Source organism: Monodelphis domestica, chromosome 5 (genome assembly GCF_027887165.1).
Source record: "Monodelphis domestica isolate mMonDom1 chromosome 5, mMonDom1.pri, whole genome shotgun sequence".
Taxonomy (NCBI): Eukaryota; Metazoa; Chordata; class Mammalia; order Didelphimorphia; family Didelphidae; genus Monodelphis; species Monodelphis domestica.
The window spans coordinates 296,978,692-297,005,504 of NC_077231.1; the positions used below are offsets into that span (position 1 = coordinate 296,978,692).

The 26,813-nt window shown below is 40.1% G+C and overlaps 1 protein-coding gene across 14 annotated transcripts in view; it reads right to left on the reverse strand.

The window, feature by feature from the left end:
• The window catches only part of THRB (thyroid hormone receptor beta), a 468,459-nt gene that overhangs the window by 101,360 nt on the left and 340,286 nt on the right, over positions 1-26,813 (reverse strand). For 7 of the 14 annotated variants that reach the window (XM_016426467.2, XM_056800348.1, XM_056800354.1 and 4 more), the window contains one exon: positions 14,889-14,952. The exons of 5 other annotated variants lie outside the window; for them this stretch is intronic. Coding sequence is in view for 5 of the 9 variants with exons in the window: in XM_056800354.1 (XP_056656332.1) it covers positions 14,889-14,910 (22 nt within the window). In the remaining 4 variants the exon portion in view is untranslated. Of the gene's footprint in view, positions 1-14,888; positions 14,953-15,125; positions 17,306-17,392; positions 18,775-26,813 lie in introns of those variants that run through there. 2 more of the 14 variants (XM_007505178.2, XM_007505176.3) reach the window with 2 other exon arrangements.

Below are 26,813 nucleotides of genomic sequence, written 5' to 3' on the forward strand. Positions count from 1 at the left end.
CACAGGATGTCCTCATAAAAGAGAAGAGGTGCACTGAATATTTCCTTGGGAATGGAGGGAGAACACGATGTGCAAACCAATCAACCAACATGTCAGATTTGTTCCACAGAGCAATACGGAAGGACCCAGGAAAAACATGGAATCTGGGAAGTTGAGGAAATGACCTTTGAATTCAGTCCAACCTGCATTAATTGAATGCCAAGCACAGTGACAGGTATGGGGAAACAAGGGGAAAAAATTAAGTCAATCTCTGACCTCGAAGAGCTTACATTCTTTTGTGAGGTACAGAAATAAGTGTTGACAAAGCATAGACCAAAGAAATAAAAAGTATTTTTTGGGAAAACTGAGGGGAAGGTGTTTCTAAAGAGGGGATGGGTGGGGGGTGGTCAGGGAAAGCCTCTTGAAAGAGGTGGTCCTGAGCTGTGAATGCAGAGAAGCTGGGATCTAGAAGGAAGGCCAGGGAGGGGGCTTTAGAAAAGATGGGAGATGGCATGTAGTATATAGGCAGTAGTTTGCTTGAGGGTACATGTTGGCGAATAATGGGAGATCAGTCCAGAAAGATAGGTTGGAAATAGGTGGTGGAAAGCTTTAACTAGCAAACAGAGAAGTTTACATTGATCTCAGACAGAATAGGGAACCACTGAAGCTTGCTGAATAGTGGAATGAAATAAATGGACTTTACAAAGGGGGTGGTTACAATTTGGTGGGTAGATAGATGATGCAACAGACAGAGTGCTGGGTCCAGAGTCAGGAAGACCCAAGTTCAAATCTAGCCTCAGATACTTTCTGGCTGTGTGACCCTGGACAAGTTACTTAACTTTCTTTGCCTCAGTTTCCTCATCTGATGAAGGAACTGGAGAAAGAAATGGGAAACTATTCCAGTATCTTTGCTAGGGTCATGAAGAATCAGACATGACTGAAAAACCCTGCCTCCTCACCAACATCACTTCATGATGGCCTCTTCCCTCATGCCTGCTTTCCTCATTGGTGAATTTCCAGCAGGGATCTTGATTTCTTAAGGTCCCAGTCATGCTACTCAATTCACTCTGGGTCAATTCACTCTTGACTTCTCTCTCTCCTAACCAGCACCCCCACACCCTAGAAATAGAAAATTTCTATTTTCCTTTTTTGCTGTGTTTTCCACCAGCTGATGCAGTAGGTCAAATGCCAGGTTTGGAGTCAGGAAGTCCTGAGTTCAAATCCAGCCTCAGACAGACAGACACTAGCTGTTTGACTCTGGGCCTCATTTAACCCTGTTTGCCTCAGTTCTTCATCTGTAAAATACACTAAAGAAGGAAATGGCAAATCACTACAGTATCTTTGCCAAGAAAACCCTCAAAGGGGTCACAAAGAGTTGGACACACCAGAAAAATGCCTGAATTCTCTCTCTCTCTCTCTCTCTCTCTCTCTCTCTCTGTCTCTCTCTGTCTCTCTCTCTCTGTCTCTGTCTCTCTCTGTCTCTTTTTGTCTGTCTGTCTCTGTCTCTCTCTGTCTCTTTTTGTCTGTCTGTCTCTGTCTCTGTCTCTGTCTCTGTCTCTGTCTCTGTCTCTGTCTCTGTCTCTCTCTCATTTGGTGCTGGGTAGAGGGTAGACTGAAGCCCGGGGTGGCCCTTTAAAATTAAACAATTACTCAAGAAACAACTGTTTTCAGATACAATAAAATAGGAAATGAGCTTTCCAGGATTAAATAGAAACCAAATGAATAATACATTTTTGTGTTGCAGCATCACCTTGGCTGCTTATGATGAGCATCTTTGGCCAGTGTCTGCACTCATCATTCCTCCCCCACCCCCACCTCAAAAGCTGCTTCCTTTGTGGAGAGGCAGGGCGACCTGGTCTCTCATCTTCAAGTGAGAAGGAATGGATCTGAATGGAGGGTGATTTCTCCAAAGAAAAATGAAGGCTGAAAAACAGCCAATTCCTCCAATAGCGGGCTCTGAGCTAGGGCACAGCTGCCGTAAAATGATGAAGTGTGGCCACTAGGCAACAGCTTCATCCATGGAGGTGCCCTCCTCTTCCTCTCCTGCCTCAAACTCTGGGAGAGGCTTGGATAAAAGTGATACTAGTGTAGATCATTAGCACTTATGTCTTTGTTTTGGGTCTGGATGATTGATTGATTGAGTTGAGGAATTCCTGTCATGGAAACTCCTTTCACAGATGCAGTCTAGCAGCAATTTTATACCTTATAGTGTTAGAGTCACCTGTAGCACTGAGAAATTAATTAGGGTCACACAGATGTGTCAGAAGTGGGGATCTGGACACCAGTCTTCCAGATGCTAAGGCTAGACCTCCGTTCTGTCCTTGAAAGTTTGTAAAACTTGTTTATAGCCAAGATTGTATCATTTGAGCTCCAGAGCAGCTAATGTGAGATAGACCCAATGGATAGAATGTGGGACATGGGGTCAGGAGAACCTGGATTCAAGTGGTCTCAACTGTGAGACCACTGGTTGCATCTATTCATTTGACTCCCTTCTGGGTGATCGCCTGTTTTACAAAATAAGGATAATAAACTCCACCAATGCTGTCACATTGTTTCCCTGAGTTCCAGGGAATAGGGGTAGGGGTCAGTTATAGAGAAGATAGGAAGGATGCTCTGGAAGGGAAGGACCACTATTGCAAGCTGCCCCAAATCGGTCATTTACTTCATAAAACAGACTGTTTACTGTGTTTTTTACCTTGAATATATATTAAAACACATGGGACTGGCAGGGAAGGGGTACAGGGTAATGGACAAAGGATCTGGAGGTTGGAGGAGATGGGAATGGATTCCAGTCTTGCCTTTGGCACTCTCTACCTGTTGGAATTTCCCACTCTCAGCTTGACTTCCTTGACAGGTAAAATAATGGTGTTGATGACATGAACTTGGGTTACTTCCATGGCTAAATTGATAATTCCAGGATTTATGAAAGTAATCCCTGGCAAAATGAGAAGTCCATTTGAAGTTTGTCTTGAGAACTTTCTTCCCTTCCTTTCTGTTCCCTATTTCCTTTCCTCCATGAGAGCTCATGCCTGATACTGGCCTCATGTTCCCAGTGCCTGAGCATCGCTCCCTCCTCAAACCCTTGACTGATCTGGGTCTGATTTTTAGACAGTAGGAGGGAAAAAATGGAATCAAGTCAATTGACATTAAGATACTAATGACTGGCCAGGAGCTTTGGCCCTTCTAGCGTGTCTGATTTTATTTTATTTTTTAAAGGAAGCTTGTTCTCCACACGAATGTCTGGTCAGTACAATTTCAGTCAGTGAGGAGTCAGTATTTTGGAGTAGGGGCATGAAAACAAATTTATACTAGACTGTAAGCTCTTTGATGCCAGGGAGGCATTTTCCTTCTCTTTCTCTGGCCTGCCAAGGTGCTTTGTACATTCATAATTCTTCCTGTTTATCATCGATCTTGAAAGCACCTTAGTGGTCGTCTAGTCAAAACCCCTCATTTTCTAGATGAGGAAAATAGAATCTGAGAGATGGAAATTGACATAACGAAGGTCCTAGTGAACTCCATGACTAGAATCATAGTAGGAGACCAGGTCACTGGATCAAAGGATCCTAGGTTTAGCACCAGAAAAGACCCTATGTGATAGATAGTTGGTTCAAGCCTTTCATTCTACAGATGGAAAAACTGAGGCCCCAAATGGTTAAGTGAAAGCTGAGGTGGGGTTTGAACTTGAGCTTTCTGATTCTAGAGTCAATGTTCTTTCTAACATATCATAGGGTCTCTCTCATCTCTGACTTCAAACCTATTAAATTGCATTCTGCTATTGATATAGACAGTAGATTTCTTACACACACACACAACTTTTTTTTGAAAAAGTAAAATGGTCTCAGATTCAGACCCATCACATTGGAATGAATAGGGTAATTATACAATCCTGATGTACGCACGATATTCTCCAAAACCAGCCAAGTAGACATGCCATGATCGAGATGAGTAATCAGAGGGACAAGATTGAGGGTAATTTTTAACTTCAAAGGCTTAGAGAAGTCTTTGACTTCCCAACGTGCCTCAGTTATGTTACTAAAGCCTCGTAAATGAAATGTGCTTTCTGAAATTCACACATGCCGTAAATACCATTTCAAGCAAAGTGAACACTTCATCCCTTCCTACGGATCCCTACAGCTTGACAGCGAAATCATTATTCACTGCTGTTTTTAGTCCTTCCAGAATTTATGAGACGAGCCTGGCCCCACAGCTTCTGGGCATCCTTATGACAGCTGACATAGCCCAGGACATCTATTTGGTTACATGTTTACATTTTATCCTCCCAGGTTCAAGTAGGCAGAACAGAAAATATGAAAGAGTAAAAGGACAGGATTTGTCCCAGTGCAATCTGAACCCTACTGAAAAGGATGAGAAGAATGAGATGATGATGATAACTAGGACTACTACTACTACCACCACCATTACTTCTACTCCTACCACTCCTCCTCCTCCTCCTATTCCTACCAGTACTACTACTACCGCTACCACTACTACTACTACTACTACTACTACTACTACTACTACTACTACTACTACTGCTACTACTACTACTACTACCGCTACCACTACTACTACTACTACTACTACTACTACTACTACTACTACTACTACTACTGCTACTACTACTACTACTACCGCTACCACTACTACTACTACTACTACTACTACTACTACTACTACTACTACTACTACTACTACTACTACTACTACTGCTACTACTGCTACTACTACTACTACTACTACTACTACTACTACTACTGCTACTACTACTACTACAACTATGACAACAACTACTACTAATACCACCACCACCACCTTCCAAATTATGTGGAATGAAAAGCTCTAAAAATATGAAGACCTAGCAGATAAAAGCAAAACTAAATGGGACCAATATGAAATTTATAGCAACCCCATCATCCATTTGCTATAGAGATTTCCCAAAGATATCTTCAATTAGTCTACATAAATAGATAGAAATATAGAGACAGAAAAATGGACAGATAATGGATATGAACAGACAGATAAATGGAAACAGATAGATAGATATAGATAGAAATAAAGATACCCAAAGATGAACTGAGATAGAAATAAATGTAGATAGGTAGACATAAAGAGATAGCTAAAGAGAGATAGATATAGATAGAAATACAGATAAAGATATAGATAGACACAGAGATAGACATAGAAACAAATAAGGATAGTCAGACAGGAGGATAAACAGGAAGGTTGACAGAAAAAGCATTTCATAAACACTATGTGCCAATAACTGTACTAAGTTCTAGGGATCCCAGCCCAAGAAAACCTTGCAATTCCTTCTTTAAGGGGCTTCTCATATTCTCATCGTGGAAGGGTCTTGGAGAGGAGAAGTGGGAAGAGACCAGCTTATGTCCTAATACCTTCACTCGGTGACAAAGAGAGTTACTTATCCACCTGTGCCCATTGAACATTAAACAGAATAAATGATGAAAGCATGTTGACTTCTTTCCTAACTGCCTCTATGTGAACTCTGTAGAGGAGAGTAATAATTAATACTCAGGATGATACTCATGGGACTTGAGAGTTCCCAGAGCACTTTACATAGAGTCTCAGAATTCGCCCATGAGGTGGGCACTCTAGGCTTGATTATCTCCACCATCACTGATGAAGAAGGTTATGACTCACTCAGTTACATGGCTAGCAAGTATCAGAGCAGGGATCTGTGAAGCAAACATCAATTAAAGGCTTCCTGTATAAGCAAAACACTGTCCACAAATGTAATAAAAGGGGGTGGATGTCCAGTAATTAGACAGTAAATAATATTATCAAGTTTTGCAAGTGGGAAGGCTTAAGGGGAGTAAACACTTAAGCTAAATGGATTCCGGTGGCTGTAGGGAGGGGTGGCCAAAGAGGGCTGGCCCTGGCTGCAGGGGAAGGTGGAGAGGACGCTAATGGAGCCTGTGCAAAGGGATTAAGCTAACAGAATGGGGATTAACTTCCAGCATCATGCCCCAGAGTATTAACAAGGATCTATGAGAACAACCAAAGGCTATAGAAAGATTGTATTGGAGCAAATGAAAAAGGCAATGGACAACACTGGTTAAAATGATCACAGCAAACAGAATTTGGATTATCTCAAAAATGAGCCTCATAAGATCAAGGATTTATAGCTGGAAGGGATCTTGGGGGTCATTTGGTCCAACACCCTCATTCTATGCTGGAGGAAACTGAGACTCTGAGGGGTTGGGACTTGTCCAGGACAAGCCAATGTTGGGACAGGCAATATGTCACTTTCCTTCCTGACTCTGAGTCCCAGCAGTGTCTGTCCTCACTGTGTCATGCTACATGTGAAATAGGATATTATTAATGTTCTGAGTTGATGACCATGTGGTTTACTGGAGAGGTAGCAAGAGTGTAATGGAAAGACTACTGGACTTGAATCAAGCCAGGAGACTGAGACTCAATCTCCTTTGCAACATGAAGAAGTAACCACAGACAGTGATGAGTGATACCTGTAGTATCTGCCTCTAAGGGCTATTGTAAGGTTCAAATGAGATAAAATGTTTATAAAACACTTTTCAAACTGTGCGTTAAATAAACATTTATCAAGTACCTACTATGTGCAGGGCATGTGCTAGGAATTGGGGATATGAATGTAACCAGGGTTTGCACCATGCCCAGACCACCAAAACTGGCATCGACCATGTGGGAGGCACTTGGGATCTGTTCCTAGGACACAGGAGAACTGGAAAATGAATGGGCAATCTGCCAGGGTCTACCTTTTGGTTGGGAACATCTTTCTGTTGACCACATAGCCATCATTGGCTGGATCTGTAAAATTATCCCTGGGACAGGCTGTCTCTTGCTGGCACATACAATGGGGAGAACTTTTCTTCTCACTGAAGGTATATTATTCAGTAAAGAGGGAGGGCCTGAGAACATTCCCCTCTTGGCCCTGGAAATGGGCTTGAGGTGTTGGTCTTATTTTGTTGGTTCTTTTTAGTACTAGATGTAGGGAGAGACCTGGAGATCCTAGAGCCCAGAAGTCCAGTTGCATGGGGTAGCCAGCCCAGCAGAGAAGCCCAGAGAAGCCAGGGTCCTAGGACATTGGTCCAGGGGGGCTTTGGATTCAGAATTTAGCAGAACTAATGGCATGCATAGGAAGCTGTGAATCTAATTGCCCTCATCCCGGAAAAAAAAGTGATATAGAGTGAGGAAGGGAGGGATTATGCCCCTGAAGCATGCAGGGAAATGTTTATTATATGTTCTTTAAAGTAAATATTTCTTGGTAAAAACTATTCTGACTCTTTAGTGGTTAAACAGAACTGGTAGTTACTCAGTGTGCCCTTAAAATTGAGGGAACACTATTGGTAGGGGCTCTAGTCAATGGTGGAATAGAGATACTCCTCCAACTCCCACTAACTCCCTTAGAATACTGGAGGAGGGGGAGAGGAGTATAATACACCTGGCCTGGGGCATGGGAGTAGGAGGGAGAACAGAGTCTGCCCATGCTAACACAAAGGCAAAACCCTAAAATTGTCCCTTTCTTCTTGGAACTTCTACTAGAAGCCAAGTAGGATGTGCTTCTTCTATGTCAGTTATTATATCGTTATTGAAATTCTCATGAGTTTTTCTATCCTTTACAAGGCATTTGAGAACAGAATATAAGAAGAGTGTACTTAGACTTCTGATTCTTTCAGGGATAGTTTCAGCAGCGTATTTATTAATATGATTTAGCCAGTGGTTTGGGTCTGTCTGAGGACTAAACTAGTTAAGTTCTGAAAGGCTCATCATGAAAAAGTTGATGACCGGTGATGAATCTTTGAGGCTGGAGACACTCATGAAATTATAAAGGAGGGGTGGGTAGGTGGCACAGTGGATAGAGCACCAGGTCCCGAGTCAGGAGGATGTGAGTTCAAATCTGACCTCAGACATTTCCTAGCCATATGAACCAGGCAAGTCACTTAATCCCAATTGCCTTGCTGTTCTTAGATCTTAGAATTAAAAATGAAAAAGTTGGTGACCAGTGATGAATCTTTGAGGCTGGAGACACTCATGAAATTATAAAGGAGGGGTGGGTAGGTGGCACAGTGAATTAATGCTAAGACAGGAGGTAAGGGTTTAAAAAAATAACATGGGGAATACTGAATTGGGATTCTGGTAGGGCAGAGGTTGCCAGCTTCACTAGCTAAGCTGCAGAGGGTCTTCTTCATTCTTTCTACTGACTTGATCTGCATATCAACCAAGAGGAATTATGGGAGTTGAAAGGAAGCCTTTCATCACAGGTCCACCTTGTGTCTTTGCATTTCTGCTAAATACAGTTCCTGGGATGACTGGAAAGGACTCAGGCTTCTGACCCAAAGGTATGATTGGAAATTGGAAGGAACCATAACTCAAATGAGAGTTTTAGCCTGCCACGTACTTAGTAGCAGTAGGAAAATGCAGTTAAAATGGTCAAGGGAGTTCTATAGTTAGCTGGCAAGAGGTCTAAATTAAAAAAGAAAAAAGAGCTAAAATAGTCTGGGGCTATACACTAAGAAGCTGAGAGAATTTTTTCCTGTATGGGTGGGAAGCTTTATTTCCCCTGATATTGGAGGAGTGAGCTGCCCTAGCCACGGGGCTGTAGAGGAAACATGATGTCACTGGGGGATTCCTAAGCAATCTTCTAAGATCCATATTTGAAGGGTGAGTGGGCTCTGGGTCTATCATGACTAATCATCTTACATTGTTTTGGTGTTAGAAGGTTTACAAAAAGCTTTCTTCCCAACTGGGAGGGAGAAGTTTCCTTTGTAGAGGAAATACCATCATTTCTGAATGTTCCTCCCTAAAAAGTAACGGCCACCTATGACCTGTGTCACTTTGAGTGATTGGCTGATGGAACAAGGTTCCATTCATCCATGTGATTTATCAACAGGAGCATAATTTTCATGTCATTTGGGGAAAATGGGAACTGAGAGCTCTGGTGCCTTCCTACGCCATACCTGGAATATGAAATGGATTTCTTAAAAAATGCTATCACCCTTTGGGCTTTCTCCTTTGATAAAATAAAGTTGATGCCTTCCCCCTCTAATTATGAATTGTTATCTCCCACAAGGCTTCCCTGTCTTCTTTTCTCTGCCACATCCTAAATACCAGTACTACGGAGTGTCCCAGAGAACAGTGGGATGCAATCAAAGCTGAAATTGGATGTAACTTTTTCTTTTTGTCATGGCCACCAAATAGAGCTGACACTGTGGTTGATGTAAAAAATACAGCATGGCAGAGAAGAAAAGATTGGATTTTATAAGGCAGTTTTCAAAATGATACCTTACTCTGAGTCTGAGTGGGTTACAATTCCAAGTTAATGCTTCAATTTTTAAAAAAATGCTCTAAAGATGAATAAAAATGGGGAAAAAGTTGTTGACGTTGCTTTCTATTATTTTCTCCCTTTTTCAAAAAATGGAAAAAAAAAGAAAAGAAAACATTGAAATATGGGAAAAGGGTTTTAAAAGTAACCTTAAGTAGAGTACTCTAGCTGAATACCATCAAGCTATTCTGTTCTTTTCAAAGCACTTCTAGAGTCTAGTGTTTAGTGCTGGGAAATGTATTTTGGGAATGATTTTGATAAGCAGAGGAGTACCTAATAATGGACAAGAGGGACACTAAAGGGGTACGTGAGGCAGAGATGAAGGATCTGGGGATATTGAAGCAGAAAAAAGGAGCCTTTGGGGAGGACATCTTTGGGAGGGAAATCAATTATAGCCTTCTTCAAGTTGTTGAAGGCTGTCATCTGGAGGAAGGGTTAGGCTTGTTCTATTTGGCCCCAGAAGACAGAATTATGACCAATGGATAAGTATTCCTAAAAAGTGGGCTGATTTTAGGGGGGGAAAAGCGTCCTAACAATTTGGGCTGTCCAGAAGAAAAAGGGCCCATCTTGATGTTTATGTCACAGAAGGGATTTTTGTTCAGGTAGTCAGGTTGACAAGCATTTATTTAGTGCCTGTGATGTGCTGGCCAGCATGCTAAAGACTGGGTAGGAGTTGGACAAGATGGTCTCGGGGGTCAAGCAAAACCAATCAATAGAGAAATGTAGGCAATTTTCCATACTTACAGTACCCACCTCTCTACATGAAGGGAAGGAGATCTAACACACTTAAGCTTGATATCTGGAAAAACTTCCTAATGATCAGGGATATAAAAAAGTAGAATTAGCATCCTCAGGATGTAGTGGGGTCTCTCCTCACTGAAGATCTTCCAACAAAGACTGGATGATAAGAATTGTAGGACTGGAAGGGACCTCAGTGGCCCTCTTGTCCAAAACATACACAAAAGGAATATCATTTGTTGAGCATGCTGTAGTGGTTATTCCTTTTCACCTACTCTTCCTCCCTTCCTCATTTTATTCAGGTGAAATTAGGATAAAATGGACACCAAGAAAGAGCCCCCAAATATAAAAACAGTCATAAAACACACACAGAGAGACAGACAAACAGACAGAGAAGGAGTAAGGAGTGAATATGTAGGAGCTTCAGCATCTTTGATTCACCTGCCTGATGCTTCCCTGAGTCACAGACTAAGGACCATAAATCTGGAGCCTAGGACAATTGACATATCTGAAGGATGGCTCTAATCCAATGATGCCTACATCCTCTTGATAATTCAAAAGGAAAACCATCTTTGTTTTTAAAAAAATTAAAGGAAACACTAAACTCAACTTATCATCGAAGAAACCACTCACAATTAAAATTTACCAAGCAAAAGAAAATGAGCAAATGAAGACCAAAACTTCATTTCTGAAAATAACAACTACAAAGGAGTTGAGAGGCTGAGAAAAGTCACTGATGTGGCTTCACGTGAACACGCCTCTTTTTACTAGGAAAGCTGTCCTAGAGAAGAGTCAGTGAATGGAATTTTGAAGGTAGAGGGGATGCAGCAATAAAATCAAGAAATCAGTCAAAGTCAAGAAATGAGCCAATGCAGTAAAAACTCCTCCAGATACTCCCTGATTGCTGTTTAACTTTCTCCCTTCAAAGAAGTATCTGTATTTTAAGGGAAGTGCCCTTGATTTGACTTACCTCTGAGGTCTATTTGTGGGACAAGCAATGAAAAAACATTGGAAGGGCCAAAAAGTAGCAATGTCTAAGTTCTAGCAGTCCACGAAGATTATGAGGAGAAATCTATGGGAAATCATGCTTCATACCAAACCAGAAAGTAGACTTTGATTTTTGTGGTCGAATTACTTCAAAGGTGATAGAAATTTAGTTGGTGTTGGGGCAGAACTCAAAAGTTGGGGCTCCCTTCTCTGAAGTGACTAAGAGGCCAAGATGTAGGGAAATGGGATGCCCTAGTTTTGGTTCTCCTTAGGCTTTAAAAGTGGATTTCTTTTGGTAAACATTTATTTTTGCAGGTGGTGGTGGGATGAGTAACCCATTAGAAACACTACCCATTCCATGATCTTATTTCTGCCATTCCAGTAACATTCTGCATTCAGCAATTGGTTATCATTTATTTCCACCATGATCCCAAATTTACTGTTGTCTTCAATGAGGTACAGGTGAAAATAACTATAGGACAGACTCCCAAGGGAAAGAAGTCTAGGGTTGGCCATGCCCATTCAAGGAATATTGTTGACCTGGATCAGACACTTTGATACCTACTCTTTCCTGGGCACAGAAGGCTGATCCTTCTGTGTCTCTGTTAGAAGACATCATCAAGGATCACAGTTCTCAGACAATGATAGGAGAAGGTGCTCTCTGAGTTTTGTTTGGGTGAGTGAATTAAGTGGGACCAGAGGGCAATCCCCTACACCTGCTGTACCCTTCAGAGCTGGAACTAGGACAGGGCAGCCCAGGGTGTCAAAATTAAGAGAGTGCTAATAATACTTGTATTATAGCAAGTAGAAATAAATGAACTTAGTACAAAGTTAGAAAGAATAATTCATTTTTCAAGTGATTCCTAGAAGGCAGGTAGGTGGCACAGTAAACAGAGAGCTGGACCTGAAGTCAGGAAGATTTCTCTTTGTGAGTTAAAATCTGACCTCAGACATTTACTAGCTCTGTTACCCCCAGACAAGTTGCTGAACCCCAATTGCCTTAATTTCCTCATTTGTAAAATGAGCTGGAGGAGGAAATGAAAAACCACTCCAGTATCTTTACTAAGAAAACCCCAAATGAGGTCAGGAGGAGTTGGATGCAGCTGGAACAACATCAAGAAAAAGTGATTCCTCTCCATTTCCCTCAACACTTCTCCCTTGCATGGCCCTACACTGTTCTCACTCCTGGTCTATCTTCCTTAGTAATACTCTTGATCTCTTTCAGTGTTGATGTCTCCATTTTAACAACAAAAACTCAAACCCTTACTTTTTGTCTTAGGATCAATGCTATGTATTGTTTCCAAAGCAGAAGAGTGGTAAGGGATGAGCAATTGGGGTCAAGTGATTTGTTCAGGGTCACACAGGAAGAGTCTGAAGTTAGATTTGAATTCAGGACCTCCTGTCTCTAGGCCTGGCTCTCTATCCACTGAGCCACCTTGTTGTCTTATGTCTCCTCTTGATGGGGCAGTCAAATTTCTCACCATAAAGTATTTCAAGGTCAATCCTATCCCCACTCCTCCAACAATGGAATTTGATATTTAGAAGGGGAATCAGGCTAAATGGCTTTGAGGTTCCTTTCAACTCTGGAGCTACAAATTTAAGGCTCTATGTCCACTTTTAGAGGGCCAGTCTAGATAAGTGTGGCCAGGTGCATTTCCAGCTTAGCTAGAGGGTGATGCCTTTTTTGGCTTGGTAGATCATTTTTTTGGTATTAAACCATCTACTAATTCCCAAGGGTTGTGAGCTATTTCTACAGAGGGAGGAGCTTCACTCATCTTTGTTCTTTGAGGTTCTGAAGCATTTATAGGAAGACCAGGGGGACCCTGAAACAACCAGCTCTGTTGGCTATGGAAACCAAAAGAGTTTCTAGATGGTAAGCTGGAAAGGCCCTCCAGTGAATACAAACATCTTCTTTTAAGATGAAGAAATTGAGGCCCTCAGCAGTCATATAGGTAATGGTTGGGGGTAGTTGTTTTTAGGGGGGAAAGAAAAGAAGGATCCTGATCTTCTCATAGGTAGTACTGTGATCAGCTCAAATGCTCAGACTTTCAGTGTAGCTGATATTTAAAGTTGAAACAGTTGGGGAGGGAATGAAAGAGGGGGACCAGAAAAGAGGCGAGGGAGGGGTGGTAGACTTCTAAGCTTTCAACAAGACTGGGAAGTCACTTTAATGTAAGATCTTATTTTCATTAATCCAAGAGAAATTCTCCCAAATCTAGTGTGAGTCTAGGTGGGGAGGCGGCATGTATGGGTTACGGGAGGGAGCAAGTATCAGCTCTGTAATGTACTGATTAGCTATGAAACTGCCATCATGCAATTATATATGAGGATTCCACTGGGCTTAACATCTGAGCTTGGCTACAAAAAAGGCGCATCTATTGATGCTGTCCTCTGGTTACCTGGTGCATACATCACTACTACTTAGTTACTTTTTCTCTCAGCTATTTGCCATCCCTTGAAATTCATTTAGTGTTTATAATTGATTTTTACCTTATCTTGACTATTCATTAAGAGTAAAGAAGTAAACTTCATTTGGACAGAGATGCATGGATGCTTTGGGGCCACCAAGTGGAAAGAATAAATAGTGTCTGTATTTAGCTACACTTTTCCTAAATATGGGAAATCCAAGGAGCTAAAGGAGCTAAGGCATCTGATGAGCACACGCCTAGGACAAAGGATTCAGAGGCAGTCTCAGGTGAGATGCTGTGACTGATTGAGACTTGAAAACGGAATTATCCTTTATTTCTTGAGTGCTGATATCTTCAGATGGTGGCAGAAGTGACACTGGAGGTAGGCATTAAAGACAACTGCTCAAGGTCCAATATACAAATTGGTGCAACCAGAGTTTTCTTTTCCACCTCTCTCCTTTTTTGTTCTCCTGTCCCTTCCTTCCTTCCTTCCTTCCTTCCTTCCTTCCTTCCTTCCTTCCTTCCTTCCTTCCTTCCTTCCTTCCTTCCTTCCTTCCTTCCTTCCTTCCTTCCTTCCTTCCTTCCTTCCTTCCTTCCTTCCTTCCTTCCTTCCTCTTCTTACCTCCTTCCTCTGTGAACTCATTCTCACAGTATAGGGAACTCTAAGAGTGAAAACTCCTTGTCAGTACAGTTTCATAAATTGCATGTAATATATAGAATTAGGAAGTTTCTTGGGGTCTCAGATAGGTTAAGTGACTTGTCTACAGTCACACAAGAGGCAGGGCATGAATCCAAATCTTCCTGATTTTAAGGTCAACCACCTACCTACTATGCTCTGTTGTTTTTCCTTCTTAATTCTCATATATTTTTAATAGCAGAAAGTTTTACTTGCTGAGACCTAAAAGTATTTGTTCTTCTTGTTGTCCAGTTGGGTACAAATCTATGGCCCCAATTTGGGGTTTTCTTGGCAGAAATACTGGATTGGTTTGCCATTTCCTTCTCCAGCTCAATACAGATGAAGAAACTGATGCAACAGGGAGAAGTGACTTTCCTAGGGTTATTCAGCTAGTGTCTGAGGCCAGATTTAAACTCAGGTCTTCCTGACTCCAGACCTGGCTCTCTATTGAGATATACCATGTAGCTGGTATTTGTGTTAAGCCAAATTGTCCACATTACTGGGAAATCTCAAAGGCTTCATTGGTTATTGGTACCCAGAGACACAATTTCCAAGCATGAGACCCTCAAATGCCTGTTATGACTGGGTGGGGTGGTGAGGATGCCTTAGTGGGGCAATTTTCACCCAGTCTAACTATATTGTTGCCTTGGAAATAATGGCCTTAAGACTTTCAGTTTGTCACCTTTCTCCAGCCCAAAAGACTCACTTTTGCCAGCATTAGAAGACAGATAGACCCACAAACAACACACATGGCATCAACAGCTAAGACAGATGGATGTACCTGACATACTGTTGGGAGTCATGGATCAGTAATCATTCTGGGTCTTCTTATTTGCTGAAATTCCCTGAAAAAGAGAAGAGATAAAAATGCTGATTGATCAACAGCTGGCTGAACCTAGCACCAGGATCTCTATTGCTTTTTATAAAAAAAAATTAAGTCTGAGCTTGCCTCCAGAGACATGCTGTATGACTCAATGATGGCTCTAAGAGTTGGGCACAGGTGGGCTTTATTACTTACATTTCAGAAATGGAGAAACTGGGGCACAAACAAGTTAAGATCCCAGGATCTGTAAAGATTGTCCAATCCAGCCCCCTCAGTTTATTGACACTAAGGTCCAGAGGGGGACGTGCCTTGTTCAAGATCACAATAGTAGTCAAGGGCAGAATATCAGATCTCTTCATTTTGAGTTCCATGATCTTTCTACTAGGGCATACTGCCAGATCAGGAGTTTTCAAACTGGGATCCATGGATTCTCTGAGGGGGTCTCTGGATAGATTTCAGGATGTCCTTGAAATGGATGAGAAAAAAAAAAACTCTACATCTTTGTTTTCATTAAACTCTAACTGAAATTTAGCCTTTTGTTCAATTATTTAAAAACATGCTCCTGAAAAGGGGATTTAATTCTAGGGTCTATGACACAAAAAAGATGAAGAATCTTTTTTCCAGAAGGTCAGTCCTGCACGTTTTTTAACTAAGAGAATGACTAGAAATTGGATATTTATTTCAATGTTATTTTAAAGTGATTTTTTTAGCACCCTTATATCTAAACCCATATGGAATTCTCAAAAACACAGCCCCCATGCCATATGTCAATGGGTTCCCTGTGTCTAAAACAGAGCATGCCACGGGTGTTGGGAAGAAAATGGTAGCCCAACGTATCACTGTCTAGGTCCATTTAAGAATTCCATTGAAAAAGAGTTGCTTAAAGGTTCAAAAGGTCAGACATGTTGGCAAACATCTCTCCCAAGAAGGTTTCACTCTTGCAGGACATCTTGGAAACTTAAGTTTGGAACCTACTTTAATAATTCATCTTAAAACAGAAGTCAATGCTCTGCCTCCTTCCCTAGTTGTCAATGATGACTCCCCAAATTACTTTGCATTACACTTTTTTTTGGATTCACTTTTATGCATTTAGGTTGTTTCTCTCCAGTAGAATGTGAACTCCCTGAGGATAGGGGCTATCTTTATTCTTGCCTTTGGCTTTCCAGGATCTCGTACATTGAACTAGACTCATGGTTTCATTTTATGGAACCAATGGTAAGGAGACACTATATGAATGCAGGTCAATAATTGTTTGACAACATCTAAAGTCTTTGTTGCCTGAGAAGTTAGGTGGATGTACCCAGAGTCACACAGCTGGGGCTATCAAGGGTAGAACTTAACACTTGGTCTTCTTGACCCTGAGGACAGCACTCTATTCACTACACCACCCTGCCTAGCACATAGTAGGTACAATAAATACTCATTGAATTAGGTTGATTTTTTTAGAACTCAGTTATCTCGGTTTCCAGGACCTTGCCTTGCCAAGTGTCCTGGGCAGCAGTAGGCTGACTACTTGTGGTTGAGATATTCTTTATTGCTTTGTTCCCTGATGTGGCCCCTTGGTACTGCCACTCTGATCTAGTTCAAGGCAAAGGCCTCCATGTGGTCCATGACTAGCATGCTCTCAAGTTGTCCCTTAACTCTATTTACCAGTTCAATTTGGGTTTGAATGTGGGTGAATGAGATAATTTCCTCTATATCACTTCAGAGGGCTGAGATAGGTATGGAACAATTGTCTACACCCCAATGAAGTTTTTTCCCCAGACAAGCACTTAATTACAAAATATTTCCTTCATCACTCATGGTATCAATAAGAACATATTCAAACAGCTAAATGAGGCCCCATTCCACAATCACAGATGGGGAGGATGCAAAAACCCAGCTGTGTTCTCCCTTCAGAAAACAGATTCACTGGGGAGTGGAGTCAAGATGGCGGCTTAGAAGCAGCAAAAGTTCAGACCTCTGATCCTTACTGATCACAAACTGAATTCTCCTAGGGGACTGAAATTAAAACTTAACAACAGGACAGAGGTGGAGAACCCTCCTTCTGGACTCAATTCAAAAGGTATGCCCCACAAAAGCTGGAATCCGAGAACATTTGGATCTAAGAGGAAGGCAGAAGGAAGGTGCCAGGACTCCTACCCCCCCCCCCCCAATCCAGAGTGCTGAACCCCCAGCAGCAGCAGGAACCTCTGGGTGGGCAAAGGTGCTGGTCTGGAGGGTGTACCTTGAGAGCAACCTGGGCCAGGCTCAGAGCATCCAACACAGGTGGCAGGGAAGCAGCCAGAGAGAGACTGAAGAGCCTGCAGCCCTGTGGCTGGGTCCTTCCATCTGGCTCCAGTCTCACTGGAGGTTTTTGCCTCAGGGCACATCCAGACCAACCCAGTTGAACCTAATCCCATCAGGATCCTTACAGCTCAGGGAGGCCAGGAACCTCTGGGCAGGCAAAGGCACTGGTGTACCTTGTGGATAGGGCTGTGCCAGGCTCAGAGCATCAGGCAGCGGAGAAGCAGCTGGAATGAACCAGAGAGAGCCTGGGAGGCTCCAGCCTTCCAGGAGTCTTTGGCCTCAGAGCACATACAGCCCAACCCAGCTGAACTCAATCTGATCAAAAGCCTCCAGAGGACAGGGAAGCCAACATTCCTCCCCCAGAGACTGTACCAAGAGATCTGACAAAGCTCTAAGAGGGGAGACTGACAGCCCCAAAACAAAAAAAAATGAGAGGAGCAAGAGCACAGACAAAAAGGGGAGCAAAGACGGGGATAAACATGAGCAAACAACAGAAAAAGAAGAAAGAAATTACAATAGACAGCTTCTGTACAGGTAATGAGCAAAGAGTGAACAAAACAGAGGAGGAGGGATCAGCAAAGGAAAAATCAGAAATCCCAGTGAATTGGATACAGGTTTTGATAGAACTCAAAATGCAATTCAAAACACAATTAAAAGAGGCTGAAGACAATTGGGAAAAGAACTTAAAAACTAAGATAAATCATCTGGACACCGAAAATAGTGTCTTGAAAGCCAAAATCAACCAGCTGGAAAATGAGGCAAAGGAGATGAAAGATGAGGAGAAGAAGATGAAAGATGAGAAAAAGGAGATGAAAGATGAGGTAAAGAGGATGAAAGATGACCTCCAAAGACAATCAGACCAGAAGGAAAAGGATGACCAAAAAATCCAGGGATGAAATCCAGTCTTTAAGAATCAGAATGCAACAACTAGAATTAAGTGACCTCACAAGGCAGCAAGATACTACAAAACAAAGCCAAAAGAATGAAAAAATTGAGGAAAATATGAAGCATCTCATTCACAAAACAGAGGATTTAGAAAATCGTTCAAGGAGAGACAATTTAAGAATCATTGGTCTACCAGAAGACCATGACAAAAGAAACAGTCTGGACATCATACTACAGGAAATAATTAAAGAAAACTGCCCCAATATCCTAGAACAAGAGGGAAAAGTGGAGATTGAAAGAATCCACAGATCACCTCCTGTACTTAATCCCCAACTGACAACACCCAGGAATGTTATAGCCAAATTCAAGAACTATCAGACCAAAGAAAAGGTATTACAAGCTGCCAAGAAGAAGTCATTCAGATACCACAGAACCACAGCGAGGATAACACAGGATCTGGCTGCATCCACACTGAAAAACTGAAAAGCACAGAATATGATATTCTGAAAATCAAGGGAACTAGGTCTACAACCAAGAATCAACTATCCAGCAAAACTGACTATATTCTTACAGGGGAAAGTATGGTCATTCAACAAAATAGAAGAATTTCAAGAATTCGTAAAGAAAAGACCAGACCTGAACAGAAAATATGATGTCCAAGCACAGAACTCAAGAGAATCATCAAAAGGTAATTAAAAAGAGGGAAAAAGAAAAACAAAAAACAAAAAAAATGTTTTTAAGAGACTCAATAAGTTAAAATGATATGTATCCCTATAAGAAAAGAGGTCATTGGTAACTCTTAAAAACTGTTTTTATTACCTGGGCAGCAAAAGGAAGTACACTTAGAGGGAATAGTGACAAACTGTATAGAATGAAAGGACAAGACATAAATGGGTATATAGATATATGCATGCATAAATACATACACATGTGTATGCATACACACACACACACATATATATAACTAGAGCTAAAAATAGGTTAATATTAAAAGAAATGGGAAAAGAAACAAATGGGGGTAAATTTATATGTCACAAAGAAGCTCATGGTGGTGGTGGTGGGGAGAACATTGATACACTGGAAGGGTAAAGAGGTCAGAGACAGGAAATACTATAATCTTATATGCTTTGAAATTGACCCAAAGAGAGAAGAACAATCCAATCCATTGGGGCAGAGAATAGATTTGCGCCCTATATGGGAGTAGAAGGGTAACAAACAGACTTGTGGGGAGGGAAGCAGTACAAGGGAGGGAGGGGGCAGAGGGTTAATTTTAGAAAGTCTACAGGGAAAATAAGGGGGGAATAAGAAGGGAGTGGGGGTAGAAAGGGAAGTAAAATAAGGGTGGGAACTAGGGGGACTGATTAAAAACAAACATTGGTGTAGAAGAAAATAGGGAAAGAAGAAAAGGCAGGACCAGGAGTAGAAATCAAAATGCTGGGTAATACACAGCTAGTAATCATAACTCTGAATGTGAATGGAATGAACTCACCCATAAAACTCAAGCGAATATCAGAGTGGATTAGAATCCAAAACCCTACCACATGCTGTCTACAAGAAACACACATGAGGAAGGTAGATATGAATAGGGTGAAAGTAAGAGGGTGGAGCCAAATCTATTGGGCATCAACTGATAAAAAGAAGGCAGGAGTCGCAATCATGATATCCGACAAAGCCAAAGTAAAAATAAATCTAATTAAAAGAGATAGGGAAGGTAATTACATCCTGATAAAAGGCAGTATAGACAATGAGGAAATATCTGTACTCAACATGTATGCACCAAATGGCATAGCATCCAAATTTCTAAAGGAGAAAATAGAGGAGCTCAAGGATGAAATAGATAGAAAAACTATACTAGTGGGAGACCTGGACCTTCCTCTATCCAAACTAGATAAATCAAACCAAAAAATAAATAAGAAAGAGGTAAGAGAAGTGAATGAAATCTTAGAAAAATTAGAGTTAGTAGACATGTAGAGAAAAATAAATAGGGATAAAAAGGAATATACCTTTTTTTCAGCAGCACATGGTACATTCACAAAAATTGACCATGTATTAGGGCATAAAAACATTGTAAACAAGTGCAAAAGAGCAGAAATTATAAATGCAACTTTCTCAGATCACAATGCAATGAAAATAATAATTAGTAAGGGAATATGGAGAGGTAAATAAAAAATTAATTGGAAATTAACCAATACGATTCTCCAAAACCAGTTAAAGAACAAATTGTAGAAACAATTAATAACTTCATTGAAGAAAATGACAATGACGAGACATCCTTTCAAAACCTATGGGATGCAGCTAAAGCAGTACTCAGGGGGAAATTTATATCCTTGAGTTCATATATTAACAAATTAAGAAGGGCAGAGGTCAATGAATTGGGCATGCAAATTTAAAAACTTAGAAAGCAAACAAATTAAAAATCCTCAGATGAGGACTAAATTAGAGATCCTAAAACTCAAAGGAGAAATTAATAAAATTGAAAGTCAAAGAACTATTGATTTAATAAATAAGACTAGAAGCTGATACTTTGAAAAAACAAATAAAATAGACAAAGTACTAGTCAGTCTAATCAAAAAAAGGAAAGAAAAAAAACAAATTGACAATATCCAAGACGAAAAAGGAAATCTCACCTCTAATGAAGAGGAAATTAAGGCAATCATTAAAAACGACTATGCCCAATTAAATGGCAACAAATATGGCAATCTAGGTGATATGGATGAATACTTACAAAAATATAAATTGTCTAGACTAAAAGAGGAAGAAATAAATTACCTAAACAACCCCCTATCAGAAAAAGAAATTGAACAAGCCATCAAAGAACTCCCTAAGAAAAAATCCCCAGGTCCAGATGGATTCACAAATGAATTCTATCAAACATTCAAAGAACAACTAACTCCAATATTATACAAACTATTTGACAGAATAAGCCAAGAAGGAGTTCTACCAAATTCATTTTACGACACAAACATGGTACTTATCCCAAAGCCAGGCAGGTCAAAAGCAGAGAAAGAAAGCTATAAACCAATCTCCCTAATATAGATGCAAAATCTTAAATAGGATACTAGCAAAAAAAACTCCAGCAAATAATCACAAGGATTATCCACTACGACCAGGCAGGATTCATACCAGGAATGCAAGGATGGTTCAGTATTAGGAAAACCATCCATATAATTGCCCATATTAACAAGCAAACTGACAAAAATCACATGATTATCTCAATAGATGCAGAAAAAACCTTTGATAATATACAACACCCATTCCTATTGAAAACACTAGAAAGTATAGGAATAGAAGGGTCATTCCTAAAAATAATAAACAGTATATATCTAAAACCATCAGCAAACATCATCTGCAATGGGGATAAACTAGAAGCCTTCCCAATAAGATCAGGAGTAAAACAAGGATGCCCATTATCACCTCTATTATTTAACATTGTACTAGAAACACTAGCTGTAGGAAGTAGAGAAGAAAAAGAAATTGAAGGTATTAAAATTGGCAATGAGGAGACCAAGCTATCACTCTTTGTGGGTGATATGATGGTTTACTTAAAGAATCCTAGAGAATCAACCAAAAAATTACTTGAATTAATCAACAACTTTAGCAAAGTTGCAGGATACAAAATAAACCCACATAAGTCATCAGCATTTCTATATATCTCCAATACATCTCAACAGCAAGAATTAGAAAGAGAAATACTATTTAAAATCACCCTAGACAATATAAAATACTTAGGAATCTATCTGCTGAGACAAACACAGGAACTATATGAACACAACTACAAAACACTCTCCACACAGTTAAAACTAGATCTAAACAATTGGAAAAACATTGATTGCTCATGGGTGGGATGAGCTAACATAATAAAAATGATAATCCTACCCAAATTAATTTACTTATTTAGTGCCATACCCATTGAACTACCAAAAACTTCCTTACTGAATTAGAAAAAAAAACACAACTAAGTTCATTTGGAAGAACAAAAGATCAAGGATATCCAGGGAAATCATGAGAAAAAAAATGCAAAGGAAGGAGGCCTTGCAATCCCAGATCTCAAACTGTACTATAAAGCAGTGGTCATCAAAACAATTTGGTACTGGCTAAGAGACAGAAAGGAGGATCAGTGGAATAGACTTGGGGTAAATGACCTCAGCAAGACAGTCTATGACAAACTCAAAGACCCCAGCTTTTGGGACAAAAATCCACTATTTGATAAAAACTGCTGGGAAAATTGGAAGACAGTGTGGGAGAGATTAGGTTTGGATCAACACCTCACACCCTACACCAAGATGAACTCAGAATGGGTAAATGACTTGAACATAAAGAAGGAAACTATAAGTAAATTAGAAAAAACACAGAATAGTATACATGTCAGACCTTTGGGAAGGGAAATATTTTAAAACCAAACAAGACTTAGAAAGAGTCACAAAATGTAAAATAAATAATTTTAACTACATCAAATTAAAAAGTTTTTGTACAAACAAAACCAATGGAACTAAAATCAGAAGGAAAACAACAAATTGGGAAGAAATCTTCATAAAAACCTCTGACAAATGTTTAATTACTCAAATTTACAAAGAGCTAAATTAATTGTACAAAAAATCAAGCCATTCTCCAATTGATAAATGGGCAAGGGACATGAACAGGCAGTTCTCAGCCAAAGAAATCAAAACTATTAATAAGCGCATGAAAAAGTGCTCTACATCTCTTATAATCAGAGAGATGCAAATCAAAACAACTCTGAGGTATCACCTCACACCTAGCAGATTGGCTAACATGATAGCAAAGGAAAGTAATGAATGCTGGAGGGGATGTGGCAAAGTGGGGACATTAATGCATTGCTAGTGGAGTTGTGAATTGATCCAACCATTCTGGAGGGCAATTTGGAACTATGCCAAAGGGTAATAAAAGACTGTCTGCCCTATGATCCAGCCATAGCACTGCTGGGCTTTTACCCCAAAGAGATAATAAGGAAAAAGACTTGTACAAGAATATTCATAGCTGCGCTCTTTGTGGTGGCCAAAATTTGGAAAATGAGGGGATGCCCTTCAATTGGGGAATGGCTGAACAAATTGTGGTATATGTTGGTGATGGAATACTATTGTGCTAAAAGAAATAATAAAGTGGAGGAATTCCATGGAGACTGGAACAACCTCCAGGAAGTGATGCAGAGCAAAAGGAGCAGAACCAGGAAAACATTGTTCATAGTGGTACAATCGAACATAATGGACTTCTCCATTAGTGTCAATGCAATGTCCCTGAACAATCTGAAGGGATCTAGGAGAAAAAACACTATCCACAAGCAGAGGACAAACTGTGGGAGTAAAAACACTGAGGAAAAGCAACTGCTTGACTACAGGGGTTGAGGGGATAAGATTGAGGAGAGACTCTAAATGAACACTCTAGTGCAAATACCAACAACATTGAAATGGGTTTGAATCAAGGACACATGTGATACCCAGTGGAATTGCGCTTCGGCTATAGGATGGGTGGTGGTGGGGGGAGGAAAAGAAAATGATCTTTGTTTCCAATGAATAATGTTTGAAAATGACCAAATAAAATAATGTTTAAAAGGAAAAAAAAAGAAAACAGATTCACTATTTAAAATAGATTCGTTTTATTTGTTCAAATTCCAATAAAAATCTGTATATTCTACAAAATCTATAATCTGTGAGGTATCAATAATATTTAATAGAAAAAATCAAAGAAATTTGAATAAAATAAAATAACTTTTTACCAGTGTAACATTGGGAGTTGTCACAAATATTACATTTTTATAGTGTTTTATATACATGCATACATACATATATATCATACACACAAACACACATATTTATATATATTTATAGTGTTTTAAAATGCCTAATTGTAGCAGGACTCTTTTTTTTAAACCCTTACCTTCCATCTTGGAGTCAATACTGTGTATTGGCTCCAAGGCAGAAGAGTGGTAAGGGCTAGGCAATGGGGGTCAAGTGGCTTGCCCAGGGTCACACAGCTGGGAAGTGGCTGAGGCCAGATTTGAACCTAGGACCTGTAGCAGGACTCTTAATAGCCTTTTGACATGGGCTGGAATTCATCAAAGTTATGTGATTCTTACATCCACATCACTCAAGACTATCTACTGGATGCCAGGAAAGAGGCAGATACAGGAAACATCTGTACTCATTTTTTCACTTTTAGAGACTGGTCTCTAGTTCAGGCCCTTGTCATCCCTCACCTGGGATCTCACACCAGCCTCTCAATTTGACCCCACTACCAGGCTCTCCTGTCTCCAATCCAAGCTTCAAACAGTTGCTGTCAAACTAACATTCCTAAAATACAGCTTTGATTATGTCACACACATTCTCTCCACCAACTAAATAATGTTTTGTGCTTCTCCACTGCCCCTACAATAAAATACAAATGCTTTGGTTGGTGTTTAAGGACCTTATGGTTTCAACTTACTTTTCTGATCTGATTTCATATTATTCTCCTTTGGGTACTCTTAAATCTAGTCAAACCATCCTGCCAGTGGTTCAATTTCCCAATTCTGGGTCTTTGCATAAGTAGCAACACCATGTCTTCACTCCATAGTCACTTATGTCTCCTCCTAGAATCCTTGAATTCCTTTGAGATATAATTCAGGGATAAGGTCTTCCATGATGCCTTTCCTGATCTCTCCTAGTAAGTGTTCTCTTCCTCTTGAAATTACTTTTTATTTTGGACATATTTTAATTCTATTTGCCAATGTTACTGTTCTATCTTCAATAAAATGTAAACCCTTTGAGGGCAGGAACTGGTGAAAATTTTTCCTGTATTATTAATATTATGTTTATGTGTATGTATATCAAATTATAATATATTATATTACATAACACAAACAACATATAGAATAACAAATAAAATATTTTTATATAACAATAGTATATGAAACTTATATTACATAAAGTATTAATTATATGTGTAAATATGTGCTGTGTATGTATGTATATGCACATACTAATTTTTAATAAATGTTTATTTAATTTAATTAGATGGAAAAGATGTTACCCTAGGCTGGATGGATGAGTGTTGGTGGATATGTGGTCCATAGGAACCCAGAAGTCTACTGATTTGACCCCACCCCTATCCAATTATCTATACATCTTCCTTCTTCAAATTATATTTTATGATTTTGCATGCACTTTGTAGGTATTCTCTTATATGTCTCCAATATGAAGTGTTTTTGATTATTTGTTTAGAATTAAAATTTTAATTTTAGAATTTTAAAGCATTCTGAATGAAAAAAATCAAATAAAACAAATATTTCCAAATAGAGAGTAAAAAAAGAAAAGAAAGGGGGAGATTGTATGTGATATTGTCGATCTCTATTCAGTTGATTTTCTTTGTAAATATATAATAAAGATATAAAATTCAAAGCCTTTCTTTAAAAAATGAATAAAATATTTAAAACCCCTTATCTGCTGGCTTAGAATCAATACTAGGTATTGGTTTTAAGGTAGAAGAGCTGTAATGGTTAGGAAATGATTAAGTGAGTTGCCTAGGGCTACACAGCTAGGAAGGACCATCCATTTCTGGGTCTGACTCTCTATCCACTGAACCACTTAGCTGATGCCTATGTTGCCTTGCTATGATTCTTTCTCAACTTTATTATGATATTGTCTATGCATTTAAAAAAGTCCTCAGTGACCTGCTTCTCTCTCTTTATCTCTCCCTTCCTTCCTTCTTCCTTCCTTCCTTCCTTCCTTCCTTCCTTCCTTCCTTCCTTCCTTCCTTCCTTCCTTCCTTCCTTCCTTCCTCTCTCTCTCTCTCTCTTTCTTTCTCCCTCCCTCCTTCTCTCCCTTCCTCCTTCTTCCCTTCCTTCCTTCCTCCCTTCTTTCTTTCCTCCCTCCCTCCTCCCTCTTTCCCTCCTTATCCTTTCTCTTGTTTCAAACCTCTAGTGCATAGCATAGTGCTTGGCACATAGTAGGCACTAAATACTAGCTGACTAATTATCCTTTGCTGCCCTTTCTTTCCTAAGCCAATGCCAAATTAAAAAGAGCAAAAAGAAAACTCTTGTAATTAATATGACTAGTCAAGGAAAAAAAACCCTCTATACTGCCTAGATCCAGAAATATGTGCCTCATTGTGCATCTTGAGTACGTCTGCTCCATGGGGAGGGGACCACATTTCATCATGGGGCCTCTGCAGTTGTCATTGGTTATCAGATTGATCAGGATTCTTCAGAATTTCAGAATTGTATCTCTTTCTGCTGCCTTTGCACACATTCTCATTTCCCAGGAGGATGTCAGCTCCTTGGGCACAGGCACTGGTTTGTTTTTGCGCTTGTATCCCCAGCCCCTAGCACAATTCCTGGCACATAGTGGATACCTAATCATTGGATTCTTGTCCTCTTTCTCCAATTCTCTCTCCCCACATCCTTAGACAAACTCACCCCATTTGCTCATAAGGATAGACAAATTTGGCATCTATTTTATTACTCAGATATTCTGACAAACCAAGTCTGTTTGGTGTGAGAATTGCCTCCAGTGCTGTGGACTGAGGGACTCACACCCACCCATCCTGGGTAGTTCTTGCCTCCTCTTTCTCAAAATCTTCCACCAAAGATCTCCGCAGTGGGCTGAAGCTTTGGGTTCTTGTGATATTTCACAAATGCCAGGGCAGCCCTCCGGATGGTCCTCTGCTCTCCCTCCACTGCCATTCAGATGTACTTGCTGGTTGCATTCCAGTTCTATT